Below are 22,281 nucleotides of genomic sequence, written 5' to 3'. Positions count from 1 at the left end.
TTCATTAAGAAACCAAGTCTAAGATTTGAGTCAGCTTTGAATTGTATTGTATTCAAATTTGCCATGTGGAGTTGCAAACCCTGAATGAGCAGATCCTGGAGTAACAACCCTTATGCAGGAGGAAAGCCCATTTCTGGCAGCGGGATTTGGGATTCCTTGTGGCTGAAGTCATGCTAAACAAGGCCAGCTGATACAGCTGCAGGCAAGGTGCTCACTGCCTACGTTCAATCCAAATAGTGTCAACAGGATGAAAAAGGAGCCACAGATCAGCTTGAACTATCTGAACAAGTGAGATGAAAGAAAGCTGGAAGAATTGAAATGCTGCCACAGACTTGTCAGTGAGGAACATGAACATCCTGGAAAGAAAATAACTATGTTTTTGCCAATTCCCAAGCAGTGAGAAGAAATAGAATTGGATAATTTTACAGCATAAATTGAAGCCATTTATCTTTTTATAATGGTCCTCACAAAGAGCTCTTGATTCAGTCCAATTTCCCAACCCTTTTCTCATAAATTTTTCTTTCATTTATAAATATTCATCCATTTTATAGTTTCTAAATATTCTACTGCCACCGCTGTTACTGGTTCTATCTGTTATCTGTATCTAAGGGATAGCAGCATGCCATCAGTGGAAGGGAAGTGTGTCATAACACAGTCTCAGTTTCACTTTGTCCCGTGAGCAGAAAACAGCACGCACTGCTCTGCAGATTATGCTTTCTATAATGCATATATATAATGTTCTCGTGTGCTTAGTCTTAATAAATGAAACCACTGTGTGTTTGCCCAATCCCAGAGTGCTGATTTCTTGGGCAATGGCACCACACATGGATTCCTCCATGTCTTCAACCATAATGTGAAACTCTTTTGCAGGCATTCTGAAACACTTTTAAAGTCCATGAGCGGAATTTTATGAGAATGATTCTAAGTGTCCCGCTAGTGTGAAAATGGGAGAGTTCCTGATCCTTTTTTTGGATGAGTTTTCACACCCAAATCTTACTTCCTTAGTCATTGAGAAAATGGTGTACACTGTTTCTGGTTGCTGCAGGCAGTGGGCTGGGCTTAATTCACCTGTAGAGGGAGCTACTGCACACGCGCAGACTTCTGATGCTGCGCATGTGCAATTGCAACAGCAGGGGTCTGACAGACACAGAACTGTCAGGCTCCTGCTGTTGCAGGCAGCAGGGGCCTGACAGCTAACCCCCAGCACTTGTGGGGGCCTGCAGCCAATTGTGAGCCCCACAACACATGGATATCTAGCCCCCACCATCCAGACTAATCGCGCCCCACTCCCCCGATCCGATCACATCTGCAGAGTGTGCAGCGGTCCCCCCCCACCCTCGACCTGATCGCTTCTGCAAAGTCCACAATGTCCCCTTCAATCGGGCTGCCCCCTGGCATTGCCCGGTGGGCATTGCCCAGGTGCCAGGCTGGCAATGCTAAGGGGGCACTGCCAGGCTGGTACTGCCCAAGGGACACCCCCCCTTGCCCTCAGCCTCCCCATTCATGGGGCTCAGGTGTTTTCCTCGCCGGAGAGAACCTCTCCCGGCGAGGCCATAAAGGCAAGTGAGCCCGGATGATTGAGCACCGGGCTTGCTGAACAGATGCAAATAAACAACTAAATAAATTATTCGGCCTCTCGCCCATTTCCGGTGAATGGCTGACCGCGCCGGAAATCCGGCACTCCTGATTTCTCGGCTCTCACGCGATTTTACCAGCTTGCCCTGTCTATTAAAGGTCGGGGCAAACCAGTAAAATCCCGATCCATATCTCTGTCCTCCTCAGCAGAGTTAGGAGAAGGTCAAACCCTCCTGCAAGCTTTCTCCTGGGCGATTGCTGCCATTGATACCTACCACAGCTCAAAACCAATTTCAAAAAGCAGAGCCTTCTAACTTCCTGTAAGCTGAATGGACACCAAATGATGGTGCATTGAATTAGAAGCACCCAAAAGAGTTGATGGAGGTGATGCAAATTATTTTGACAGAGGAATCTGCCAAAATATATAATTGGTGCTGATTTTGAAAACTTTTTGCACCCCCACCCACTGAGTTAGAGTCTGGCTCATGGTGAGCATTGTGTGTTTCTCCTAAGAAAGGTGCCTGCTGAATATGGCCTAGTCCATACCGATTTAGATTGTGATATTTTGTGTGTGAAGGGACAAAGATCAAACCTAGTGTATTTTTATAAAATAGATATAGAGCTGCTCATGACTATTTATAACATTTAAAAAGGCTTTTTAAAATGGTGGAAACTATGTCTGTCTGTGACCCTCAGACAAAAAGAGCTTTCTGGCAGTATCAGGGGAACTGGCATCTTGTTATCTCTGAAGAGACACTAATGGCATTCCTGTGGGCTGCATAGACCAAATTCAAATAGAACTATACAAAGATCATCTGCATTTCCTAACCCATGTTTGTCAACTCGAGTCTATTTGTCTTCTAGGACAAAGGACCCCACAACCTTCCTTTCAATACTTAATGGTTGGAACACTTAACCATCTCAGGATCCCAGATGGGGGGTACACCTTTGTCAAAGACAATATGGAGAGGTGGGAATCATGCGATGTGAACCACTTGCTGGTGGGACCAGTTATATTGCCTTGCTATACTCTAAACTCAGTTTGACATGTTATCATTTTAACTAGCAGCAGCACATAAAAGGGGCTTTGCCCAGCCTAAATATCTGGCCCCATCTATACTGTTTCTACTGGAATCTCTGTACCATCACCTACAATGCTGATTCATCTCTGCATGCCTATCTCATTATGTGAAGTCAACTTAAGTGGAAAAATGAATTATACAGCAGTGGTTTTCAGTCTGTTGAGCTCTGTAAGTCACTGGTCTTTGGATTTGGACTCTGGACCTACGTGAAACACCTGTTCTTTTCTCTGTGCTTGTTGCCCTGAAAGTATTTCTTCTCTCTATCCCTCTTTTACTGTATGCGTGCACAGGAGGCTATGTAGCGACCCCCCTCTGTCGTTTTGAGTGTGTGCAAATAAACTAACCCTCTGAGTTCATCCTATCACAAGTTTTCTGCAGGATTTTTAGTAGAAATTGGATCACACCAAAACTGAGGGGTTGGGAAGTATGTCACCACTTATAAAGGGGGAAATAAATCAAAGCACTTTTCTGTTAATGGACAGGTAGTGAGAGAAGAAATCAGTGCCGAATTAAACCCTCCCCTCCTATCTGCAACATAGTACTTCACTTAATCCTGCAGCCATAATTACTCCTAAACCTTTTAAAGTAATCGAATTAAATTTCCTCTACCCAGATCAGCTAGATAGTCAATATCCTTTCCCAAAAGTAGGGGCGTCTAAAATTAGAGGGCATTGGTTTAAGGTGAGAGGAGAGAGATACAAAACGGTCCAGAGGGGCAATTTTTTCACACAGAGGGTGGTGAATGTCCAGAACAAGCTGCCAGAGGTAGTAGTACAGGCGGGTACAATTTTGCCTTTTAAAAAGCATTTAGACAGTTACATGAGTAAGATGGGTATAGAGGGATATGGGCCAAACGTGGGGATTGGGACTAGCTTAGGGGTTAAAAAAAGGGGCGGCAGGAACAAGTTGGGCCGAAGGGCCTCTTTCCATGTTGTAAATATCTATGACTCTACCTGCTCGAAGCCACAGGCAACCATTTCTGAGTCAGAATTTATCAGCAATAATGATTGAACTCTTCGAGTACTGGTACAATTATCCTACTTCACGTCAAAAACCTCTATACCACAAGAGGGTTTGCCACTCATTGAAAGGATTTTTGATAAGCCCTTGGATTCACCAATGGTGAAGCAGGATGTTTTGATGTGAAATGACTCTAACTACAAAGAAACTAAGGTAGTACGGCTTCTATATTTATCTAGCTTTCCTTTTTCACTCTTTGCTAAAGACGTTCCCAGCTGCCACGATGAGAAATGAACTCAAAGCTCTGGATTATTAGACCAGGCTTTTGAATTAGTGTCTCCTCACATAATCACTGTGCTACCATTTGTGAAATTCTAATCCCAATACATTATTAGACAGTGAACATCAAATACTGTTTCACGCAATGGGACATCGTAGCTAAGCTCTTTCCTGTTCTTACATGAGGCAAAAAATTACTCTGTGCACTGGAGATCGCAAAAGTGTAAATCTACCTTTAAAAGTAGCTTTGGATGTTCATTATGCCAAACATGAAGAAGAAAATTTTCCACTTGCATCCACATGTGCACCTTGACTGCAGAAGCCACTGGATAACAGAAGGAAAGCCAATTCTAGAACCTCTATCACAGCCCTACAATTCTGAACAGACCAGGGATACATTTTGGGCGCTGGATTTAGCTCCAAACCATATGGCGTGTTGATTTGTTGTCTTACCTGAGGAGTTCATACATCATCCTTCAACTAAACAATGTAGCGTATAAACATAAAAAGGAAAAGATGTTATTAGTTTCATTTAATTACTTGAAAAATAGTGACTACAGTCTGCAGCAAGCAACAGGACCAAGCAGTTTGTTAATCACTAAAAATACGATGAATGATAAATTCATTTTTCGAATCAATTTTGATTAAAAACATTTGGCGCGTGTACCTCCATGTGAGAGGATCAGTTCCTCCAATACAATGATTAATCTTGATAAAATTTTTGTGGACTTAATAGCAGAAAATATAACCCCTGAAAGTTAATTTTACTGCAATTAAAGAGGATATTTGTGCAGAGTTAAAGACTTGAATGCAGTTGCTACATTAATAAAGATCTCAATCTAACTCTTTTTTTTTGGAAGTGAATCAATTTGGATGAACAAATCCCACACTGATGTAGAATTAACAGATGACCCAATTTGGTTTTCACAGCTGGTGATGAGCACAATGATGTGAAACCAAACAGCAAAGATCATTAAATTAACATGAGCATGTCTTAATGTTGGCAACTTTTCAAACGACATAGCTGAAACGTATATAATGCATTTAATCAACGGCCGCTAAAGTACTAAATATGTTAACCAAGGCAAATATTCAAAGTGCTAGTAAGTAAAAGGACTCGATCAGAGACATACTGCAATGCTCATGTATGCCACGTTTCAAGTTAATTTCTCCTTTCTTTCTTGTATTGTGCTCCATAGGACATGCACCCACCAGAGCTGAATTTGCAACTTCCTTGTTCCCAGCACTCTGCCAGCAGCACTCCGTGCCAGTGGGCTGGAAGTATCTGGCAGCAGCCTTGCTTGACTCAATTTAGCCTCGCCCTCTGGAGAAGCACCTGCCATCTGCTCAGCCCTTCCACATAGCGACACAGTTGAATTCAAAAGCTCATAGTGTGTGAGCCTATCTCTTTTTATATATATATATATGCAACTCATCGCAGCCTTCCTTCTTCGGCTAAATCAGAATATCTATTCGTCCTCCCTTTCTTTCGCAAATAAGAAACTAAAACTTTGATGCAAATTGGAGCTGCTGCCAGTCCAGAAACAAGGGTGGTTGCATAGTGATTATGCGAGGAGCCACTAATTCAAAAACTGGGACTAATAATCTATAGCTATGAGTTCATTTCCCACCATGGCAGCTTGGAAATTAAAATTCAGTTCATTACATAAATCTGGAATAAAAGGCTGGTTTCAGTACTGGTGACTGTGAAACTACTGGGCTGTTGTTTAAAAAACCTATTTGGCTCACCTCATCTTTTAGGAAAGGAAGCCTGACACAGCCTTGACCCATATGTGACTCCAAACCCACTACAATGCGGTTGGCAATTAGAATTGGCACACCCAGATCCTGTGAATGCGTACATTTCTTAATGTTAAGTGCACTTGTGGAAGGAACCTCGTTCGCATACTTTGCAGGGTCATGTTATGTATATTCTTGACTGTGTAAGATTGAGGGAGAGGTGTTCTCCTATCTCATCTGCGTTCTTGAATGGTGAAGGAGAGATGTGTTTATGTGTTGAGAAAGATCAGTTATTGTGCAACTCCATGCGCTGTCTGTCATCCGACAGGGTTTTCATGCTATGAACCCGTACGCGAACTCTTGTGCAGTCCTGTCTGCCAACCTCGTCTACATCTGCGAAGCTCACCAATAAGTGGCAGCACCTTGCAACCTCAAGGTGCAAAATTCACATTATCACCCTGATGTTCAAACCTACAATCTTTAGTGTTTCTCAACCTGTAATTGTCTGCATTGTGGTCATAAAGCTCTTGTCAGAATGTTGGGATGCTGCGCTCTATGTCCCATCACCTAAACACTTGCTGAGATGAATGATGCTAATGGTAAATGGTGATATTTGGTGGTTAATAGAAAATTTGAACATGCTCTGGAATCACACATTGTAGCTTTAGATAATGTTGAGAAAAGCAATGGGATAAGAGTGAGAATGTACTGAGGCTGAAATGTGTTCTTTATTAGTGAGAACTCATGACCTTGAGGCTTCATGGCGTTTTAAGAATTTTGGAGTTTGTGAGGGCCAGGGCTGGCTATGAGGACACAATGTATGTCCTAAAGAGGAGGCCTTTTAATATCTGGTACGCAAGTGGTTGAACATCGTCATCCTGAGGTCGTCCATAAGCATTATAAAGTGAGGGTGAAAGTAGGCCAGTATCCTGAACGGAGAGTGATGGATGTTAATGTGATGTTATATATTTAAAAGGGTTGGTTTAAGACCTGATCACATAAATTGATGGTGATGGCATTAGGGTGTTGGCAGAGGCTGCTATTTTACTCGGTGCTTTGTACTTCTACTTGGTGCAGTGTAGAGAACACCTCATTCAATAAAACCTGTTGTGTGTCAGTTTGAATCTACTTGTGCAAACCAAGTCGTTTTGTGTAAAACCCACAACACCTAACAGAGAGGACATTACAATAGCGAGGAAGGTGACACAGAGGATTGCTTCATCTCTGAATAGATTTACATCCACGGAAAGTCCTCGGCTGCTGTCGCCCAAGTGTCACCTATCAGTCTCACAAACAAGGTTACACAGAATGCATTGTCCCGTTGCTGGAGATGGATCTCTTTGAGGAGCTCTGTCAGATTGAAAACATACAACTATGAGCCTACTGAGGAAGGTTTAACAGCTCCTGCCTCTTGTAGGCTGCATTTGTGAGTGAGAGACACTTGAAGAGCAGTACCTTCTGATTTCTGATGCCACGACTCCCTCCTCCAGTTTACACCTGATCACAGCAAGGACGCATCTATTAAATCATGAATGCATTTGTGCAATGATGCTTGAGGGATTCCACGGTGGAGCCCTGGAAGGAGCCACTGGCATAGATGGTCAGTGCTGCCATCACTTTCAAATGAGCCTTGCGAGAATGCGTAGCCTTTAATTGGCCCCCAAATGCATCCACCTGTCCTCTAATCTGCCTTCAAAGCCTTCACCAGCAGAAATTCTCCTCATTTCAATTTTGGAAAATGATGTTGCTGACCAGATTGGACCCTCCATGTGTGAGTGTGGAAACTCCTCCCATCATCCCAGAGGAGCTTCCTGTTTAGGTTTTCCTCCCTCACAGGCCTCTTAATTCTCCTCCTGTTATCTTTGATCCCATCATGTTTGTGGTTTACATCTGTTTCTTAGACCTTGAACATTTTGAAGTGGATGTGCCTATGCCCTGTATGGACCTCACCACTCCTCAGTTGAAGGCCAGTTAAACATATACCCTTCCCACACCAAATATCCCCATGAAGCCTTTCCCCCATCTGTAAGCTGCAGAAGCCTCCTCTGACTGAATGTGCCATTTGCATCCCAGTATGATGCCCGATACCCCATGGACCGAGGCACGTGATGTTATGACAACACACTGCACACAACATACTGGGCATGACTGAAATTGGTCTGACATACCCTCCCCGTCCTTGGTCTGGGACAAGGATAGTCTTTGCACAGTCAACATTGTAAACTGAGGAGTTTCTTCATTCAGCCCGAAGTGTTTTATGTCAATCTGTGACAAACCTTCTCCCCCAAACTCCCCCCCACTCCCCCCAGTCATGTGTTTGAGTGCCACCTTTCTCCCCCAATGAAGCCTATTAAAAGTCACCTATTACCCTGCAGCTATTAAAAGTCACCATTACCTTACTGCTGGTCTGGTCGGTAGAGACATGCCCATGACCCCCCGCTGAAAGCGATATGGTACTACCTGTGAAACCTGGCACTGATTACCATGAGTGGTGCATGATGCAAGAAACTACAAAGGGTTGAGAATGTAGCCCAGTCCATCATGCAAACCAGCCTCCCATTAACTGACTCCATCTACACTTCCCGCTGCCTCAGAAAAGCAGCCAGCAGAATCAATGACCCCACGCACCCCGCACTTATTTGTGACTGCAACACTATATTCCATCACCTCTCCTTTCCTTCTCCCCTATGTATTCTATGAACGGTATGTTTTGTCTGCAGGGTGTGCAAGAAGTAATACTTTTCACTAGCATGCAAGAAGCAATACATTACACTACATTCCAATATATGTGACAATAATAAATCAAATCAAAGTAACTGCATAGGCAGAATGGTGGCACAGTGGTTAGCATTGCTGCTTCACAGAGTCAGGGACCTGGGTTCGATTCCTGACTTGGGTCCCTGTCTGTGCAGAGTCTGCACGTTCTCCCCGTGTCTGCTTGGGCTTCCTCTGGGTGCTCCAGTTTCCTCCCAGTTTGGAAGACATGCTGGTTAGCTGCACTGACCATGCTAACTTCTCCCTCAGTGTACCGAAACAGACGCCGGAGTGTGGCGACTGGGGGATTTTCACAGTAACTTCATTGCAGTGACTTGCGACACTAATAAATAAACTTTAAAAAAGCAACATCATGTTCTGCACCATCTCCTTTCCTTCTCTCCTAAGTAGTCTATGAATGGTATGCTTTGTCTGTATTATGCACAAGAAACAATAGTCATAGAGTCATAGAGGTTTACAGCATGGAAACAGGCCTTTCAGCCCAACTTGTCCATGCCGCCCTTTTTTAAAAAGAAAACCCAAAACTAATCCCAATTGCCCGCATTTGGCCCATATCCCTCTATACCCATCGTACCCATGTAACTATCTAAATGCTTTTTAAAAGATAAAATTGTACCCGCCTCTACTGCTACCTCTGGCAGCTTGTTCCAGACACTCACCGCCCTCTGTGTGAAAAAATTGCCCCTCTGGACACTTTCGTATCTTTCCCCTCTCACCTTAAACCTATGCCCTCTAGTTTTAGACTCCCCTACCTTTGGGAAAAGATATTGACTATCTACCTTGTCTATGTCCCTCATTATTTTATAGACCTCTATAAGATCACCCCTCAGCCTCCTACGCTTCAGAGAAAAAAGTCCCAGTCTATCCAGCCTCTCCTTATAACTCAATCCATCAAGTCCCGGTAGCATCCTAGTAAATCTTTCCTGCACTCTCTAGTTTAATAATATCCTTTCTATAATAGTGACCAGAATTGCACACAGTATTCCAAGTGTGGCCTTACCAATGTCTTGTACAACTTTAACAAGACGTCCCAACTCCTGTATTCAATGTTCTGACCGATGAAACCAAGCATGCCGAATGCCTTCTTCACCACTCTGTCCACCTGTGACTCCACTTTCAATGAGTTATGAACATGTACCCCTAGATCTCTTTGTTCTGTAACTCTCCCCAACTGAGTAAGTCCTGCCCTGATTCAATCTACCAAAATGCATTACCTCGCATTTGTCTAAATTCAACTCCATCTGCCATTCGTCAGCCCACTGGCCCAATTGATCAAGATACTTTTCACTATATCCCAATACATGTGACAATAATACATCAGATCAAAGTAACTGCAACACTACATTCTGCACCCTCTCATGTTATGTTGTGTCTGTATAGTGTGCAAGAAACAATATTTTTCACTGTATCGCAATACATTAAGTAAAGTTTATTTATTAGTCACAATCAAGGCTTACTTTTCACTGCATAACACTTATTAACACTGCAATGAAGTTACTATGAAATTCCCCATGTGACAATAACAAATCAAATCAAACTTTCAGTGAGGTACTGGGGCTTCAGCTGTAAAAGCAAGGTGTGGGAGGGAACTACACTACCCAGAGGGCAGAGGGAGGGTGTGGGAGGGAACTACACTACCCAGAGGGCAGAGGGAGGGAACCACACTACCCAGAGGGCAGAGAGAGGGAACTACAATACCCAGGTGGCAGAGGGAGGGAACCACACTACCCAGAGGGCAGAGGGAGGGAACCACACTACCCAGAGCGCAGAGAGAGGGAACTACAATACCCAGAGGGCAGAGGGAGGGAACTACACTACCCAGAGGGCAGAGGGAGGGAACTACACTACCCAGAGGGCAGAGGCACACAAAGTGATGACGTGCAGTGAGGTGAGGCGCAGCTGTCAGTGACGTACCCGGCGGGATTCGCAGGGTGGGAGGGGGGAGGCGAGCGGGGTTCCACGTCACTGGCGAAGCACAAAGAGAGCAAGCGGCGGCGGCTGCGGCTCGGGCGGGGGGGGAGAATCAATAAATAAATAGCAGCGCTCGGCCGAAAGGATGCCGCGTGTTTATGTCGGGAGGCTGAGTTACCAGGTCCGGGAGAAGGACCTGGAGAGGTTCTTCAAGGGTTACGGCAAGCTGCTGGAGGTGGACCTGAAGAACGGGTGAGGGATGCGCCGCGGCCCCGGGGGTGGGCGGGGGACAACGGGAGCCCCCCCCCCTCCCCCGGGCCCGGCTCCAGCCTCCACACTGCCGGCCCAGCGCACACCTTGCACCCCGCACCGCACACCCAGTGTCCACTCCCCTCCCCTGGCCCGGGTTAACGGGAGCTGGCAGCAGCCCCGCCGGGGGGAACCCGGGCTCCTTCCATCTGCCCCCGCGAAGGGGCGCGGGGGGGGGAAACGGGTGCCGCGTGGATTGGGGATAAAATGGCGGCAGGAGGTGTGGAGAGGAAGGGGAGGGGGGGGGGTCTGGGCCCAGCGGCTGGAGGATAGGGAGGGACGGTGGGGGGGGAATGTGGAGAGAGTGCAAGAGTGAGAGCAAAGAGGGCTGGGGGATGGGGTGAGAGCAAAGAGGGCTGGGGGGAAAGGAGGGGGGCCCCTGAGGACTGGGGGGGGGGCGGGGATGAATGAGGAAAGAGCGAAGGGAGGGGAGGGGAGGGGGGGTGCATGAGGGCATGGTGGGTGTGGGGACTGAGCAGGTGACAGGGCATGGTGGGGACAGAGGGGGCATGATGGGGGGAGGGGAGAGAGGGTGACCGAGGGCATGGGGGGGGGGGGGGGTGAGCGGGTGACTGAGGGGGCGGGGGGGGAGTGAGCGGGTGACTGAGGGGGGGGTGGAGTGAGCGGGTGACTGAGGGGGCGGGGGGGGGAGTGAGCGGGTGACTGAGGGGGCGGGGGGGGAGTGAGCGGGTGACTGAGGGGGCGGGGAGGGGAGTGAGCGGGTGACTGAGGGCGGGGGGGGAGTGAGCGGGTGACTGAGGGGGGGGTGGAGTGAGCGGGTGACTGAGGGGGTGGGGGGGAGTGAGTGGGTGACTGAGGGGGCGGGAGGAGTGAGCGGGTGACTGAGGGGGCGGGGGGGAGTGAGCGGGTGACTGAGGGGGTGGGGGGGGAGTGAGCGGGTGACTGAGGGGGCGGGGGGAGTGAGCGGGTGACTGAGGGGGCGGGGGGGAGTGAGCGGGTGACTGAGGGGGCGGGGGGGAGTGAGCGGGTGACTGAGGGGGCGGGGGGGGAGTGAGCGGGTGACTGAGGGGGCGGGGGGGAGTGAGCGGGTGACTGAGGGGGCGGGGGGGAGTGAGCGGGTGACTGAGGGGGGGGGTGGAGTGAGCGGGTGACTGAGGGGGCAGGGGGGAGTGAGCGGGTGACTGAGGGGGCGGGGGTGAGTGAGCGGGTGACTGAGGGGGCGGGGTGAGTGAGTGGGTGACTGAGGGGGGGGGGTGGAGTGAGCGGGTGACTGAGGGCGCGGGGGGGGCAACCGAGGGCACAGTGTTTGGGGGGGGGGGGTGGGTGGAGAAGCGGGTGACCGAGGGCATGGTGAAGAGAGAGAGAGGGTGACCGAGGCTACGGTGGGGGCAGAGAGAGAGGGGATGACTGAGGGCACAGTGGGGGAGCGATAGAGAGGGTGACAGAGGACGTGCTGGGGGGGGCGGGGGGAAGGGCGTGGGTAACTGAGGGCACGGTGGGGGAGCAAGAGAGAGGGTGACAGAGGACGTGGTGGGGCGGGGGGGAAAGAGCGTGGGTAACTGAGGGTACGGTAGGGGGAGAGAGAGGGTGACCGAGGGCATGGTGGGAGAGAGAGGACGCAGTGGGGGTTGGGGAGGTGCAGAGTGGTCTTCTGAGGACACGGTGGGGGCACGGCCCACGCTTGATCAAGATGGGGGCGCACAGTATCCGTAAGAGAGCATGGTGGGAGTATGTAGAGAGATGGTGTACATGACAGCATGGAGGGGAGGGACAGTGCGCGTGTGCAACAGCAAGGTGGAAGGTGGGAGAAGAAACCCCCAGAGCAAGTGGTGGGCAGACAGAAAGCCGACAACACCAAGTTTGGGATCGAAAGGGAGAGAGATGCAGAAGGAGAATCAAGGGGTGGGGTGGAGCAGGTCAAATCTGGGTTCTTAAATCCTGCATATTGTTCAGGGCTTTCCTGCTGCCCCATGTTTGCCCTGCTTTGACTGTGCAATGTGATTGACCTAATATTGATAATTGCCGTTAATGCATTTCCTTTCAAAAAATAACCCTCTTCATCTTCATGTGCTGCTATTTTTGTTCTGAAATATAGAGTAACTTTTTTTGCATTCAACTTGATGCCTCCGAACACTTTCTTTCTCTTAATATATTTGTCAGTTATTAAAACTATATTCTAGTGGTCTGTACTTTCCATGTGGATTTGGGCAGCCACAATAATAGAAATTGGTTGTAGAAATTGGTCACTTTTTATTTGCATTCTGATCTTAAAAGCTGTTACTTTTTAAAATGTATTTTGTGGTCTTCAAATTCTCCATTGTGTGTGATATTGACCAATTGTTACAAAATTTGAGGTTATGGAAGTGTGTGGACTGAACCGCACTAATCTCAAACTTGAATTTTTGACATGCAGTACAAAAACAGGTAGTTCTGAACATTGCAGTTGTGGCATGTGCAAAATGAGGGGCTTTTTAAGTAAAGGGAAATTATTGTTACTAGCTTTGACTCCATGATTAAAGAGCACAAATATCAATCATCAAAATAACAAGGGAATGTCTGGGAAAAGTTTATCTACAGTGTTGGGAAATGAAATGTATTACCAGAGTGGTGGGGAAAACTGAATCCAGGATGGTTTCTAAAAGTGCAGTGGATATTTGTATGTAAACAGTTCATCCTGTGGGCCATGCACAAGTGTTGTACAATGTTTTTATTGATTTCTTTCTCTTCAGGTATGGATTTGTTGAGTTTGAAGATGCACGTGATGCAGATGATGCAGTTTATGAACTGAATGGGAAAGAACTTTGTGGTGAGCGTATCATTGTGGAGCACGCAAGAGGACCACGTCGTGATGGGAGCTATGGTGGCGGTTATGGTGGTGGTGGCGGTCGCAGTGAGTGGTTTAATGTCTTGCTCAACATCACTTTCTGTTAAACTTTTGAATTTGCTTTTAAAAATTTCTAATGGTATTTTTTTATTGTTGAAATTGTGTAACAATGAAAGTGTTCATCCAAACCTTGTTAACAAGACCTTGATCTTTTAATTGAAAGAATCCAGTGAGGCTAAGATGTCTGCCCGTTCCGATTGACCTTGGCTTTACCTTACAATATGTAGCCTTTGGCGTTTGGCTAACCTAATGGAAGCCATGACGACAGCTGCCTTTGCCATTAGACCCTGGGTGATGAGGATGCCAAGGGTTAGACATTACTGGTTAATCTGAACTAGGTGCCTGTTACCATATGTGTGTTGTACCAAACTTCTAAAATCTGCTAGAATGTAAGTACATAATGTAATATTTAGTTTTGCTATTTGGCAAAATATATGCAGCCATGCAATGGTAACATAATTGTAGCATTTAGTGTAAATACAAAATCCATGAAATTGTAATTATTAACAGAGTTTACTTAATATTCTAATCTAGTTTCATTTAAAATATTAAGAGTTATCATAAATGATTACTGACTTTCTGTTAAACCTCTTAAGGCGGTGGTGGTTATGGATATCGAAGAAATGGACGGGAGAAGTATGGACCACCTGTCCGAACAGAGTTCAGACTCATCGTTGAAAATCTTTCAAGTCGTTGCAGCTGGCAAGATCTAAAAGTAGATATTGGAACTACACATGATTTTCCAGGTAATATTCAGCATTGAAGTTACCTTGTTCACTGACTGCCTTTTTATTTCCACTTTTTGAAGGATTTCATGAGACAAGCGGGAGAAGTGACCTATGCAGATGCTCATAAGCAGCGCATGAATGAAGGAGTTATTGAATTCAGGTCTTACTCTGATATGAAACGGGCTTTGGACAAGCTGGACGGCACTGAAATTAATGCCAGAAAGATTCGGTTAGTTGAAGACCGGCCCCGCAATCGACGTTCTTCCTCTGGTAGTCGGTCACGGTGAGTGCTCTTTTCACTTCAAGCGTGATAAGTATTTTACTTGATAAATCTTTCTATGAAGTACACCTGTAGTTAGTTTGCCCAGTCGAGATTTTTGTAACACCTTTATAAGAATCGGTTTATAAAATCCAAGGTACATTGTGTACAGCAATGCTACCTATGTACTGTGATTTAACATGGTGGAACATCTGAAGAGATTTAGTAAAACACAAGATACAGGAAATATCAGTTAGCATATCGAAAAGAAAAGACAAGTTGATGTTGTTTTGAGCTCTGAAGATGAATTCTACCCTAGTGTTATGGAATTTTACAGTGCAGAAAGAGGCCCTTCAGCTCATTGTCTCTGCACTGGACATCAGGCACATACCTCATTTTAAACCAATCTTCCAGCATTTGTATGCCTCGGCATTTCAAGTGCTCATCTAAATGCTAACCCCCTGGGTTATTGACACCACAATCAGTCAACTTTTCCGTACTGATGTTCACTTTTCTGTTTTTATCTCCGATGTTTAGTGTATTTCCTCCTGGTGTTGAAGAAGATTGGAAGAGGCAAAGAATGAGGGAGTTCAGAAGGAGGGGAGAAATGTAGCAAGCATATGGGTTTTGAAGAATTTGACAAGTTTGGAATAATCTGGCTGAAAGCTATTCTGCTGCTACTGATAGATGATGAACTGAACCAAGATATAGTGGAGAGTAAACTGAAATGGAAGAAGCGGCAGAAGTAGATTCTGAATAGCCATGTGCGGGGAAGTGGTGCGCTGAATGTAGGCAGTGTCAATAGTAGTTTGAGCAAGATCCGGTTTAGAGAGCTAGTGAGGAGAATGTTGGACTATTTAGAAATTAGAAAGATGGTTGATACAGGTATATAAGTGGGAGCATTGCAGTTGGAGTCACAGAAGCATGGAAACCTCCCTATACTGTCAAGGCGCAGTCCTTTGGTAGGAAATGAATGAAGCTGGACCAACAAGAAAGGAGCTGAGAATACTTAACTGTAGCAGTAGCATACACTGATACAGCCATGTGAGATAGAATTGTTACAGTAAGAAGTCTAACAACAGGTTAAAGTCCAACAGGTTTATTTGGTAGCAAACGCCACTAACTTTCGGAGCGCTGCTCCTTCGTCAGTTGGAGTGGGAGATCTGCTCACAAACAGGGCATATAGAGAGACAAACTCAATTTACAGAATAATGATTGGAATGAGAGTCTTTACAGCTAATCAAGTCTTAAAGGTACATTGTCTGTACCTTTAAGACTTGATTAGCTGTAAAGACTCTCATTCCAATCATTATTCTGTAAATTGAGTTTGTGTCTCTATATGCCCTGTTTGTGAGCAGATCTCCCACTCCAACTGACGAAGGGGCAGCGCTCCCAAAGTTAGTGGCGTTTGCTACCAAGTAAACCTGTTGGACTTCAACCTGGTGTTGTTAGACTTCTTACTGTGTTTACCCCAGTCCAACGCCGGCATCTCTACATCACAGATAGGATTGTTGACATGGCAGTCTTGGTGCTGTGGGTAGGGCAGAGACGAGATTGAAAAGATGTGTGTGTGGATTGGTTTGTAATGTCTTTCGCAGCCTCAGCCAATTGCAGTCAATTTATATGCGTCAGTATTCCAGATGAGTTAACTGACCAGGTAATCATTTTGGTTGAAGGAAATTTTGTTTGTGGGTTCCTGTGTTTCTTGTGTCTTTTTTTTGTGTGTATCTCAGAAAGCAGTCTCGGTTGAATGTCTTTGAAAAATGCAACCCCAACAACCCCCATCCCCAATGCTATACTGAAGTTTTACTAAGATTGTACATTTAAATCTCCGGATTGGATGGCTACAGATAACAGCAGCTTGGTGGATTTAATGATCGAGTCTTCAGTCAAAAACTGGTGGATTCAAACCCTTGCCCCATCCCTCTGCTCCAGAGACTTGAACACAATATTAAGCTGTGTTGAAATGCCTGAGGTGCAAACCTTCAGATGGATATTAAACCAAAAGCCTTGTCTTTTCACTCTGGCAAAAGTGAATGGCATTTGCTACCAAATAAGCCTGTTGGACTTTAACCTGGTGTTGTTAAAACTCTTACTGTGTTTACCCCAGTCCACATCAAAAATGAAAGATCATATGGTATATTCAAAGGGTAAAAGTTTTGCCCAATGTCCTGCTCAATATTTATCCCTCAAACCAACGTCACAAAACTGTTTATCTGGTCATTATCGCATTGCTGTTTGTGGGAGCACAGTGTGTGAAAGTTGGCTACTGAGTTTCCTACATTACAATAGTGACTTACTTCAAAAAATACTTCATTGGCTGTCGCTCACTTTCAAAATTAAAGTCATGATTAAAGTCGCTATGTTATTGCAAGTCTGTCTGTGCACCTGAAACATTTTTGTCTCCAAGTTTGGATTTTGTTTCATGGACCTGTGCCTGCCACTGGGAATTTTTTTCTCATCGTAGTATAGCCTTGTTAGTGCTAGATATCCACATGAGCGAATAATATTAATTGGAAAGATTTTGCTCTGGTACCTGTTCCAAAATGTATCCTCTTGCTTGGGCACTCGAAGCCAATGGTGGTGTTCTCCTCCAGCTGTCATTGGCTGGACATCAGAGCGCAAATTTGACTTTGGTGTGTGAGATCTATATACTTCCAACGGCATGTTGTGACCTTCCATGTCCACTCGATGTTTAAACTGACCTGGGTACCATAAAGGTGAAGATAATATTTTTGCAAAACATATTGTCAAGTAGACAATGTGATTGAGAAAATTGAGCTGAGGTGCATGTTTCAACATAAAATAACTGGCAAAGAAAGACAGTTATTGTGAGTAGCCATATTCGTTTTTGAGTAATCTTTTAATTCACAGATCTAGGTCGCGAAGTCGTCGACACTCTCGCAGTAGGAGTCGTAGGAGCAGTCGAAGTAGATCTGGTAGCGCCTCAAAGAGCCGATCACGTTCTAGGTAAGTTATCAAATGACTTGATGGAGGCTAAATTTTGCTGTTGGAAGGCAAATTCTGTCTTGTATATGTTAGGTCTGTCGAGCTTTTAACTTTACAAAAATTGTTCTTTCACTTGATTTTCGCACAATGATAGAAACTTAATTTCTGAAGAAAGGTCAGGACCCAAAATGTTAATTCTATTTTTCTCTACTCGAATGTTGTCAGACCTGCTGAGTATTTGCAGAATTTTCTGTTTTTATTTCAGACTTCCAACATCCACAGTATTTTGCTTTTACAATAAGAACATATTTTGATAGCTTAATATAATGGGGGTGATGTACAGTTGGAGTACTTTAGAGATGTCGGCGCCATGAGTAGAATTCTGGTGAATTCAGTAGAGTATGGGTATGTTACATTGACCCTGAACTCTGGCAGCCTGGCTGTTAAAATTCAACAAACCCAATCTTGTTTGTGATCTTATTTGTTAGTTGCCCCTTTCTTGAATTTTGTAGACTTTGTTTCTGGCTCTATTATGTCGTCGTATTCAGTGCACCGTCTGTCCTTATCAGTTGTTTACGGAATATTCCAGTTCGGCAAACTATTTGTATTTTGTAGCTGACGGTTCCATGGTGGGCACCACGTAGTCCATAATCATTAGGGGAGGTGAAGGCCCATTGGTATTATTGCTATACTATTAATCCAGAAACTCAGCTAATGTTTTGGGAACCTGGGTTCGAATCCTGCCACGGCAGATGGAGGAATTTGGATTCCAGAAAAAATATCTGGAATTAAGGATCCACTGATGACCATGAAACCATTGTTGATTGCTGGAAAAAAACATTTGGTTCATCAATGTCATTTAGGTAAGGAAATCTGCCATCCTTACTTGGTCTGGCCTACGTGTGATTCCAGAGCCACAGCAATGTGGTTGACTCTCAACTGCCCTCAGGCAACTGGGAAGGGCAATAAATACTGACCAGCCAGTGACGCCCATGTCCCATGAATGAATAAAAATTCATTATAAGTTGAATTTTCTGAACATTCCACCTTTTCATCTTTTTGGGTTGTGATAGCTGGAGAGGTAGGTTCTTTTTGTAGTTGACTAAGCTCCTATTCTCAATTTGTCAGCCGTTCACGGAAGTCAAGACGCATTACCTCAATAATAGCTCAAGGGTTAATGTCTTATGAACAATTGGGATTGTGTTCATGCTTAATATTTCTATTGCACTTGTATTTGAATTAATCTATCCAAACATCCTTTGTGAAGTTGATGTTTCATATCTTACCAGAAAAAGGTTACTTAATTCCAAATGCTGCATCAACCACAAAACTATTTTGCATGCCCTTTCTATCTAACTATTCTGCTCTTAATTTGTTTAACTTCAGTAATTGATGCAAGTTGTTGGGACTTGACAGCATGGGAATGTAATTATTGTTTTGGGTAGATGTGTGCTGATTCATTCATAATTTGTAAAGTATGCATATATAAATGAATACCATATTAGCCTTCCTCCAGTTAACTAGTGCCATAATTGATTCTCCTGATTTCCTCAAGTATTTTCCTAGCCCCAATCCCCCCCCCTCCATTTATGAGTTATAACATCAATATTTCATTTGGCTCAATTATGACATTTAGCCTAATTGTCTCTCCTAATCGGGGGTTTTGAGTCTGTTACGTGACCTGGTAGGTGCACTCTGGGACCATGCCAATCTAAATAGTCAGCAGCAGTGGCGTTGGGAGTAGCTTTCAGGGCTAAATGTGATCCCCTCTTTTACTGAATATAGTACTTGATATGTCTTATGAGAACCGCTGTATCGTATCAACTTGGAACCTTGGGTGACTGCCTTTTTAGTTTAATTTTTAAAACTGTGTTCCCTGGTTCTAATCTCTCCCACAAGTGGAAACATTTTCTCAGCATCCACCTGCCAAATCCCCTCCTGGACCTTCCCTGTTTCAATAAGGTCACCTCTCCCCTTCTAAACTCCAATAGTTTTAGACTCAACCTGATCAACCATTCTTCGTAAGATAAATCCCTCATACCGGAATGATTTGAGTGAACCTTCTCTGAACTGATCCTAATGTAATTAAAAAGATTATGGGGGGAATTCTCCTGTCCCGGCAGCCATGGGAATTGTAGCAGGCGGGGGAGCAGACCATGCAAAGATTCATTGACCTCGGGCGGGATTCTCTGGTTTTGGGATGAGCGTGGCTGAAGAACCCCACCCTACATCTTTTTCAAATAAGGAGACCAAAACAGTATCCAGTACTCCAGATATAGTCTCACCAGTGCCCTGTGCAGCTTCTCTTATATTCTCCTCTTCTTGCAATAAATACCAATATTCCATTCACCTTCCTAATCACTTGCTGTATCTGCATGCTAACTTTGTGATTTGCATCCCAGGGCACCTGGATCTGTACCACCGAGTTCTGCAATCTCTATATAAATAATGTACTGCTTTTCTATTCTTCCTGAAAACTGGACAAGTTCACATTTTCCACATTATACTCCATCTGCCACATTTTGCCCATTCACTTAACCTACATGTATCCCATTATATCTCTCTACCTTCTGTATTTAATTGTTGTAAGTCATTTACATTCTATTTGATTTGGATTTTTGTCTCATCAGAAGGAAGTGGATGCTTTCAAATAACTTTTCTTTGTATTTCTGACTCCAGATCGCAAAGCAAAGACCATTCTAGGTCCAAATCAAAGTCTCCAGAAAGGAAATCTAGATCAAGAGGTAACTCCAAAGTCATGTCTGATAAGGGCTCTCGTTCCCGGTCTCCAAGCAAATCGAAATCTGAATTGAATAATAAATCACACAGCAGATCTAGATCCCCTCAAGTAAATGGTAAAGGAGATGCTAAATCAATGTCTCGCTCTCGTTCAAAGTCCCGCTCAACATCAAGAGAAGTGCCTCTTCCTATGTCACCAATTAAATCAAAGCCAAGATCAGAAAATGCATCTCCACCCAACTCTCATTCTAGGTCAGTGTCCAGGTCCCGATCTAGATCGATGTCCAGGTCTAGATCTGGCTCTAAGGATTAGCAACATTTTCTCACGAACGCTGAATTCAAGCTGGGTGTTTTCCTTAAAATAGTTGTATATGTAAATGCAACTTTGGGACTGCAACATTTTTCAAACTGGTGTTTTTCTTTCTAGTGTAGAGAACAGTATAGGGATGATTGTATATAAACTTTCATTACTGGATTCTGTTAGGCAATAAGTGCAAATATGGCCATTGCTTTTTTTCTTCTATTAATAACCTTTTCGAAGTGTAATGTGCTATTTTGAGGGTAGCTTTGATTTTATTTTCCTATTTTATTGCTGGGGTATTGCACAAGGTATTGTGCATGGAAAAACTGTCACCTAAACATCTTGATAGTTGCACTTTATTTTAGTGCCAAAACTCTAATTTTTAAATATACAAGTAATGCTATTGAACTTCAACTTTACAAGTTTGAATAAACTAATTCAGCTCACTGGCATGACTTTGGACTATGCGGCAGACATAGAAGTACTTTTATGGAGGTGGCAAGTTATAATTGTGTATAATGCTTCCTTAAGTATCTAATGTCATGCTTATGTACCCCAATCTGTGGTGGTTGGTGTATATGTAGTTAAACCATACATATTAACAATGTAATCTTGTCAAGCTTACATGTAGCTGTGAGGAGCTTTGTAGGCCAAAATGACTTTTCTAAATAACATTGCATATATTGTATGGGACACATTCTTTACAGTTAAATATGCGCAACCCTCCACTTATAATGAAAGTAAACTATTCTAATTTAGATTGTTGATCTTTGTGCAGACCAGCATTTACAGATGCATGATTTTTTTTACACCTGGAACATATTTGAAATGTGCATGGTTTCAATAAAATATACTATTGCAACTTTTGTAATTTTATTTCTTGAAGACTTCACTGCTTTGTCTTAAATGTTTAAGTACAGTATAACAATCTTTTTAAAGTTAAAATTTTCAAATTGTTCAAAGCAGGGATGACTACATGTTGAAGCATCCAGTTAAGATATTCAGTATAATAAAATCTTAAGAATCCCTAGGATAAACAGATGCCATTTTTTTTCGAAGGGAAATTCGGAAAGTACTGGGTACAACTGACAGTTAATTAGCATCCATTTCAGCACACGTGCACACTGCTGTTACCCTTTTTTTTAACCACGTACCCTTTGGTATTGAATTTGATGATCTGCCATGATCAAAATGAATGGGGGAGTAGGCTTGAAGGGCCGAATGGCCTATACCTGCTTGTTTCTATGTAACTGAGTCCAGGATGAAGAAATTATGTCAAGAATGATTTATAAAATACACTGTCTCTCTCGGGCAGAACAATATTTGGCTGAGCAGAGATCAAGAATTCAAAAAGAGTAATGTGCCACCCACTTGATCTTTGTAATGTAGTTACTGTAAATTTGGGAAAAAAGCTGACTCCATTAATTTCTCTCTTCCCATAGTGGGTGAAAGGTCAATGGCTGAAATCGCAATAATGTTTGGCATCAGGTGTTTGTAGGATGGAGGGAAAATAGTTATGCTTTTACTGTTTAAAAAAAATGAAGTGTTTGCTTCTTGCTTTGTACTAAGATCTGAAAAACCTTATTTACACCAGCTTTTATCTTGAATAAAAAGGTTTGACAGTTGAAACTCGGGTTTGAATTTTACCTTTTTTTAAACATTGAATTTTCTTGCAGTGTTACTTAGCTCATGAACTGGTGTCTGCTAAACAATTGAATTTCATTTTTGCTGTATATGGTTCTACACAATGTTTAAAATGTATTCATGGGACTTGGGTGTTTGTTGGCAAGGCTGATATTTAATGTTCACCCTTAAGTGCCCGTGAAAAA

The 22,281-nt window shown here is 44.0% G+C and overlaps 1 protein-coding gene across 1 annotated transcript; it reads left to right on the top strand.

Annotated features, from left to right (window-relative positions):
• The first annotated feature begins 10,318 nt into the window (after positions 1–10,318).
• On the top strand, positions 10,319–22,081 carry LOC144508577 (serine/arginine-rich splicing factor 6-like). Its single transcript, XM_078236655.1, has 6 exons — positions 10,319–10,574; positions 13,322–13,482; positions 14,073–14,191; positions 14,285–14,487; positions 17,338–17,433; positions 20,092–22,081. The coding sequence occupies exons 1-6, from the start codon at positions 10,468–10,470 to the stop codon at positions 20,462–20,464; spliced, it is 1,059 nt and encodes a 352-aa protein (XP_078092781.1). The 5' UTR covers positions 10,319–10,467; the 3' UTR covers positions 20,465–22,081.
• The last annotated feature ends 200 nt before the right edge of the window (positions 22,082–22,281 follow it).

This window comes from Mustelus asterias, chromosome 20, assembly GCF_964213995.1.
Source record: "Mustelus asterias chromosome 20, sMusAst1.hap1.1, whole genome shotgun sequence".
NCBI lineage: Eukaryota > Metazoa > Chordata > Chondrichthyes > Carcharhiniformes > Triakidae > Mustelus > Mustelus asterias.
The sequence above is the reverse complement of the archived record's forward strand: the minus strand, read 5'-3'. Positions and strand labels throughout refer to the sequence as shown.

What these genes read in the sequence shown, in the direction of transcription:
- LOC144508577 (XM_078236655.1), top strand. Translation starts at nt 10,468, where the DNA reads ATGCCGCGTGTTTATGTCGGGAGGCTGAGTTACCAGGTCCGGGAGAAG. An exon ending in TGGTGGTGGTGGCGGTCGCA is followed by an intron (nt 13,483 to 14,072) that starts GTGAGTGGTTTA and finishes AAACCTCTTAAG; the next exon opens with GCGGTGGTGGTTATGGATAT. An exon ending in AAGAGCCGATCACGTTCTAG is followed by an intron (nt 17,434 to 20,091) that starts GTAAGTTATCAA and finishes TTCTGACTCCAG; the next exon opens with ATCGCAAAGCAAAGACCATT.